Genomic DNA, 7779 nt, shown 5'->3' with positions numbered 1-7779 from the left:
TTAAAATTATCAGAGCAGGACAACCAATACCAAATGAATTCATTTAAGATAAAAGTATAAATAGTTCTATAGAGGAGATAATATCTGTTTAATATTATGGTGTGATAGGGGCATCACAGTTCACTCAGATTTTCTGTGTTTGTGACAAGTGCATTGTGTTTTGCTTCTCATTTTTGGTCTGTAATGTAGCCAATGGCTGTTTCATTCCAGATGCATGACATTCACAGTTGTTCTTTTTCTTATTTATCTATGTGTGAAAGAAACCATCTATGGATATTTTTCCCCAAATGGTTACTCACAATATTCTTACTTTAGTGATCAAACATCGCCCTGTTTTTGTGCTTTGCAACTTCTGCTTCCTACAATAACTCAGTTTTGATGTTGATGGTATGGAGCTTAATTAAGACTTTCTAATACTCATTGAGAGTATATGGGGCTGAACACGCAGTCTTCCACAATTTTTGCTTTTTATTTGTGAAACTTCTATTAACAATGAAGCATCTGTTCTCTGAAAAGGACCCATTTTTCACTTGCATTGGCATTGGGAGCTCTTGTGATCAATTAGTAGCGCAGGTGTAAATGTTCTGCTTGGTTCATGAGCCTTAATGGCACTTTGCAAACCTGCTGTTTTTCTTCATGTAAATTATTTTATCTACACAAATCTGTTGGTTTACATGGGAAATAATCAGTGTCTCTAAACCAAAGCATGCCCCTTCTTTTGGCACTAAATGCTAGTCATATATTCCACTTATTCCCTGCTACAGTTATAAATGGTAAATGGCAGCCTTTTAAGAAATTCCCCTGTGGTGCAGCTAGCAGGAGATTGCTCAACTGTATAATAATCAAATCTGACCAGATGGTGATGAGGCTGGGTACTAAATGTTTTTTACACTCTCCTGCTAGGTTTTCTCATTTAAAAGAGGAGAAATCCCACTTTAAGACGTACATTATTATAAGAAAGACACCTTTCCATGAGGCATACAGCACTGCCTATTCTGCCACACAGTACAGCACTTCACATTATCAGGCAGAGTAGAGAAGGGTCATGACTTATTTAGAAAGTCAGTGTGTTGCTCAAGCAGAGTACCAGCCTGATGGCTCTGTAGAAGCAACTGACACTGATTAGGTTGCCATCTTTTAAGTTTCTATTTTATATAGGCAGCAACTAATATTCTGAAGAAGATTTTGCTTCTCCATGTGGCACTTCAGTTTTGACACTAGATTTTTCATCTTTAAAAAAAACCAAACCCATGCCTTGTGCTAGTGAGGAGTACTACTCTTGGTGATTGAAATATATTTTGTGGAAAGTGTCTTCTTTTGTCTACTGATAACAGGCTGAAGCCTGAAGCCCCATGAACTTTGTCCTAGTTCTGTCCTGCTGGTGGTACTGTGGCTATGGTGTCTCCAGTCACCCTCTCTCCTGTCATTCCATCTCTTCTATGAGATATCCCTTCTTTCCTTTCTTAGATTTTATTCTATATTATTGATTTACCCATACCTCACATATTTTGCTGTCTCCATAAATAAAACGTGTTTGAGCTAAACAGTTTATCTTAAGTCAAGGAAAAAAAATCCCCTCTAATTCTCTGAGCTCCTTTTAAAATGTATTTTCTATTTTCCAGATCAAAGTGGATTAATGATAAATACAGAAATAACCTGATTTTGAACATTCTTGTTACTTCAGTTGCTTTTATGAGAAACTGTGTTACCTGTTGCTCACAGTCTATTCAGCACAATATCTAGTAAGAGACACTGCCAGCAGAAGCTAGTTATTGATTCAACATTAACTTTTCAAAAAGAAAAGCAATTTTCTTTCTGCAGTAGTGCGATCTGAGGAAACAACAAAGCAAGTGTTCAAAAAAGTGAAAGCACCTTGAAAGTGCAGAGCTTCACCTAAGATTATGTATATACCTTATACAGGAGCTCTGTTCTTCCTACAGTAACGCCTAACTCATCACCTTAACTTAGAAATGCATCACCCGCATTTTTGAAGACGGTGGAAGAAATTCTTTAGTCATGTAAGAAGCTTCCCTTGCCGTAATGCTGACAAAGCCACTGTCCCTTCTGTGCTCCTCTGGAGAACATTGACAGAGGAGAGCACACCGAGTTATTGGCTTGGCAGGTGAATCATTAATTTCCAAATCAGCACATTTTGTCTGACAGCTGCTGCCCTTCCCCAGAGGAAGAGAAGGCAGCCTGGCTGGCAGCATGTGCTGCCAAAACTCCTGGCATCCCTCTGGAGCTGGGCTGTCCATAGGTGCATGAGCCTGGAGCTGTGCCTTCATCTGCATGTGGATGTCACCTCCTTCTGCTGGCAGGACAGCAGCTGAACATGCAGCCAGCACCCAGGTGAAGGACGCTGAAGGATGCTAAAGGATGCTGCAGCCTCACCAGCTGCCTGCAGTGCAGCGTGCCATGAGCAGGTCACAGGGCTGGGCAGGGCTTAGCTGCAGCTTTGTCTGTCCTATTTGCCTCAGCTATTGCCATCTGAAACCAGGACAGCTTTTTTTTTTTCTCCCAGAGAATTAACTGACTGCTACAAATGGAAGGGAAGGAACCTTTCCTCCAGGGGTTTGTGCAGATCTTACCATTTGCAGTCTGTTGTGACCTAACACATGCAGTGAGACTTGAGAAGTGCTCTCCTCTACACACAATCTCTATTTTCCTGTCTCCCTGTCTTCTTGTGAAATTAGAGATTTTTTTTTCTTGTTGCATGAATTTAATTTATCATTTGCTGTACCTGTAGCAGTTTGGCCTTCATTAAGAACAAAACCTTCAGTATCTCAACAGTTTATTCATCACAGATGTTTCACTTAAAAATAATTCCTTCTTCTTCAGAGTTGTCATTCCTGTGTTTTACTTGCATTCAGAGCTAATCCTATTACAAATGCAATTCCCTAGTGTCAAAACTCTACTCTGACTGTCATTTTTTTATCCTTTTTTAAAGTACTGAGTACTGGAAGAAAGGCCTATGACCCTTCAGTTTCTTTCATTGTGTTTTTTTTTTTTTCCCATCGTTTAATGTCTGCTCTCTTCTTCTTTGCCATAATCTCATTTATTCATTTTTGTATTTCATGTGTTGTGAAAATTGCACCAGCTGGTACATCTTCTGAAATGACATGCACTGATTAAAGGACTTGCTGACCTATCAGCTACTGAATAATTATATCCTCAGTGTTGCTTCTCGCAACCGAGTTCTAACACCGGAGGGCTTCGGTCAAGGACATCCCGTCCCAGGGGCAATGAAGCACAGGCACCAACGTGGTGGATGCAACAAAAGCCAATTTATTATTAGTGCATTAGTCTTATATACTATAGATGCTTATGCTTATTTTTAGACAGTACATATAAGGTAATATGTTCTATGATTGGTTACGTGCGTTTCGCTGACCGCTGCCTCGCCTTGCACTTTTTAGTGCTTATGTTTGCACTTTTTCCCTATCGCGAGCTTTCCGTAACAACGCGAGATCTTCCGAGCGCCGATCCCTACATCTCCCCCTCCCCATGACTTAAGATGTCGTGATAGGCAGGAAGCGGTGCTCAGTTTGATGCAGTTGTTGTTGAAGTGTTTCACGCTGTTGTTGGACGCCGGATGAGGCAGCTGAGACGCGGACACTTAAGGCAGACTGTAATCGCTGCAACGATAAATGCTACAGTTACTGTAATAAACTCCTTCTAATTTAACTATGTTATAAATTCTTATATGGAACTAGTAAGCTCTCTAAATATTTTGCTTCTGCTTTGCACAGTTATTTGTCTGATGTTGTTCAGAAGCTTGATTACAAGGGCGTTTCCTGCTTTACATTATATAATTTCTCATGCTTCTGTTAGCTGCTAGCATGGCTGGTTTTTGGTTATCAAACATAGAGATAATCATACGCTGTAGGCAACTGATTATACAAGGCAGTAAGAGCATTGCTACTAAAACTACAATTAAAACGATTATTCCACCTTTCATGATGTCTCTCAGCCAAGGGCCTATGCCTAAGTTCTTAAGCCATCCGTCTAACCCTAGACTATCATCTATTTGCAATTGTTGAGTGAGCTGACTTAAGGTTTGCAACTGCTTATGTATGGATACAGAATGATCGGACAAATTCATACAACACATACCTTCAAATTCTTCACAACCATGGCCTTGGGCTAATAAGAGAAAATCAATGGCAGCTCTATTTTGAAGAGTGGCATGTCTTACAGAATCTACATCAATTAACAAATCACTTATAGCTCGCGACGTGGCATTAGTTTGTTTAGCTAACCAACAACCTAGCTTGTTAAGCTGTGCCAGCGCTCCGGCTGATGCAACGCCTGGAGCTAAAAAGGAGGCTGCAATAATTTCTCCTGGTGACCAAAACTTTACATTATCCTGGCATTTGCTATTAAAACTGTGTACACTGCGTCGCATTCGCCTACTGGAGTAATACCTGGACATGTTTAGAATCATGGATGTGTTGGGTGTCAATAAGGACAATCTACCTATCGAGCAAGGACCTCCTCTAAGTTTTGAGGGAATACCTGGCCAAGCTCGATCACCACAAATCAAAAATAGGCCGCTAGGCAAAGAGAAAGGATGATCAGAGGATCGTGAGTGTTGCTTGGCAGTATATTGGCACCACTCAGATGCATTCCTATAAACTGGAAGGCTTGAATTCACAACTGTTGCACTAATGTTCTTTACCTTTTCATTGGTCCATTTAAAGTATAAACAACTGTCCATTTTTACAGATCCTAACAGTTCTAATTCTTGAGGCTCGGCAGGAGCAACGGGGAGATATGGCACCCAAAAATCCCATAGCTCAACTACTCTATTTGGCTTATTAGCATTGCATGCGGGAGTGCTGTTTGAACAATACGGTTTGTCGCCATGAAGAACACAAAAGTACGGCAGGAGTGGACAAGGCCAGACATCTGTCGGCAAACCTACAAGGCATGTGGAGAAAGGGTTACCAGGTGACGAAAGAGCAAGGCAAATGGATTCCTGATTTGTAAGATTAGCTAGAGTAACCCAAATGTTAGTCTTAGGTTGAGGTGGAACATATATAGCTACGATAGTCATTATGCTCACGAAATATAAGCTTCTAAACAGATTAAGATACATTTTTGCTGGTGCGGCAGGCTAATAGAGATAAAGCAATTCCTTTTCCTGCAGTGCGTAATTAGCTAGGCATTAGTATTTACACAGCAACACCTTGTCTTTTTGGCAAGGCAATATTCACCATACAGACAACAAAGTAGCTACAGCCGGTGATCCACTGTGCTTCTTCACACGTCATTCTGCTGGTCGTCTGCTTCTTTCACTACTTTGGTACCTGTGGAAATATTGATCTGCACGCATGGGTTAGTTCCTCTCTTAGTCGCTGAGTCCAACTGTCCTTCCACATCAGAAAGGCAGTGGGCTTCAGCACCATTTTTCCCAGATTGCGTAAGTCCTACGGCAAAAGTCCCCCAGCATGAATGCTATCTAACAATGTCAATGTGAGGGGATGGCCCAATCCTTTAGCCTCTATGGTAGCCGCGAGGTGCTGTACGGCTTTGGGCTCTAGGGCCACCCATTCCACTCCCCCCCCGGCTACTGCCTTTACAGGATAAGCGGTAGCAATGGGTCGCAAAGTCAGACCCCCCAATATGCACTCATCTGCTATAAGTCGCCAATCAGTGAATTTTATCCCGGATGGTTCTGTTTGGGAGGGTGGTACAGGAGACCGGGTTCGAAGCAGACGCTTTTGCTTTTCTACCTCTGCAGTTATTTCATTAACTAATTGCTGTAACTGCTGCAGGTTCATCTGCACTTGGTGGTCATTAACTTGCGCCTTCCCGGCCCGAGAGGTCCCCCCAAGCCGACCAGGCTCCCGACCCGGTTTCCGGCTTCCGACCGCTGCCGCGTCTCCCCCCTCTTCTGTCCCCCACGCAGCCGCAAGCTGCTCGGAGAGCTCCTCAACCTCCTCTGCAATGTCAGGATGCTTATCAGGGGCCCGCCACTGGTTCCCCTTTTCTGGGCGCAGCACTTCCCTCTCGCGCCATCTTTGCCTATCTGCTCCTCGTCCAGCTTCCGGACTGGCTATTTCTGCTGCCATCTCCAACGGATCCTCCGGGGCTTTCATTGCTAGCCCAGGCAACCATTCCTCTGGGTCCACAAACTGTGGTGGCGCGGATGGCAACGGAGCTGGCGAGGGAGCAGGCTGCGTGGACCGTGCTTTACGCTCTGCCTCCCGCAAATCGTCCCAGGGGTACTGCGGAGGGTTCAACCTCTTTCCAGTTACCGGATATGCTTTCTTTATACATCCCAGACACGACCCTTCAGACATTGGTTTCATAATCCCACAAGTCAAGCACACACGAGCCATTATCTCTTCCTGCACTTGCTTTTCTTCCCCTTTTTCCTCTTGTGCTGTTAGAATTTCAGAGTCCGAGCCTTCCTGTTTTGGCTCTATTTCTAATTCACCTTTTTCTACTTGTGTTTCCTGCTCCTCAGTGAACGGGAGGCGACCGTAGCAGTCCAACCCCAGTGCCTTGCGTGCCGCCCACATAGTCTCCTTTTCCTCCATACCCCGCTTCAGCAGCTGCAAGATTGTGCCCCACACTTTCAGATGTTTGGCTGATTTGGTAGCCATCGCATGCTCCGCCAGCGCTTGCGTGCATGCCCCCCATCCTTCCGGGCCAAAAATATCCCGCGGATAGGTTATCGCTCCATCTTTCAGGAGCCACTCGAGACACGCTTGTATATCTTTCGCTTTCACTGAAAGCTTTCCGTCTCGAGCTAACTGGATGAGAATCTGACTCACCCCTTCCATGGATCCGGATCCCCCTTCGACCGCCCGCGGTCCACCGATAGCTGCTCCGGTTCTCGGCCGGCGTACGCCTCCTCACACGGGCCACCACTTGTTGCTTCTCGCAACCGAGTTCTAACACCGGAGGGCTTCGGTCAAGGACATCCCGTCCCAGGGGCAATGAAGCACAGGCACCAACGTGGTGGATGCAACAAAAGCCAATTTATTATTAGTGCATTAGTCTTATATACTATAGATGCTTATGCTTATTTTTAGACAGTACATATAAGGTAATATGTTCTATGATTGGTTACGTGCGTTTCGCTGACCGCTGCCTCGCCTTGCACTTTTTAGTGCTTATGTTTGCACTTTTTCCCTATCGCGAGCTTTCCGTAACAACGCGAGATCTTCCGAGCGCCGATCCCTACACCTCAGGTGGGGAAATTGCACCAGACTAAAATACTCTTTAAAGTGATATTCAGACAACTTGCTGAATACTTTTATGTTTGTGCACATATTTGGTGTGAAAGATTGGTAACTAAGGCTTTAAGTTAAAGTGAAGCCAGTTTCTCTGCAGTCCAGGGAAGAACAGAGTTACCAAATGAGAAATGCCTTTCCTGCCAGGGAGCAGTAACAAAGAAAATGAAGCTGGGCACAGTCGTTTCTGATTGAAACTGTTCGTGATTGAAAGAAGAGGTTGTCCTAACCTGTACACCATCCAACTCTGCAATACAGAAAAAGCAGTCTGAAAAATGAAGAACTGTTTGGAGGATGTGTGTATGTTTAATTAAAATGTTTAAAGCAAGAAAAGCTACTTAAGGGCTTATTGTCAGCCAAGAAATAGAAAGACATGTTAATGGCATGCAGGTTAAGTGAGGATACTGTGGTAATGGTCAATGTGCTTTTGCTAAAAACTAAAATGAGTAAAGCTGAAGAGGTTACCCAGAGCATCCAGCGGCAAGTGATGCCTAATAGGAGTTACTAGCTCAGCTGAGAGGAGCACGGTGAGCCA

General features: G+C 43.8%; 1 protein-coding gene across 1 annotated transcript; it reads right to left on the bottom strand.

The window, feature by feature from the left end:
- Window positions 1–3265: 3265 nt before the first annotated feature.
- Window positions 3266–7193, bottom strand: LOC117007440. Its single transcript, XM_033080634.1, has 2 exons — window positions 4114–7193; window positions 3266–3635 (listed from the first exon to the last, which is right to left on the bottom strand). The coding sequence occupies exon 1, from the start codon at window positions 6789–6791 to the stop codon at window positions 5430–5432; it is 1362 nt and encodes a 453-aa protein (XP_032936525.1). The 5' UTR covers window positions 6792–7193; the 3' UTR covers window positions 3266–3635; window positions 4114–5429.
- Between the last annotated feature and the right edge of the window lie 586 nt (window positions 7194–7779).

This window comes from Catharus ustulatus, chromosome 1 (assembly GCF_009819885.2).
Source record: "Catharus ustulatus isolate bCatUst1 chromosome 1, bCatUst1.pri.v2, whole genome shotgun sequence".
NCBI classification, from domain to species: domain Eukaryota; kingdom Metazoa; phylum Chordata; class Aves; order Passeriformes; family Turdidae; genus Catharus; species Catharus ustulatus.
Note: the sequence above shows the minus strand (reverse complement) of the source record. Positions and strands in the feature narration are given on the sequence as shown.

Excerpts from the sequence above, each read along its gene's own strand:
- LOC117007440 (XM_033080634.1), bottom strand. The coding sequence starts at position 6,791 with ATGGAAGGGGTGAGTCAGATTCTCATCCAGTTAGCTCGAGACGGAAAG.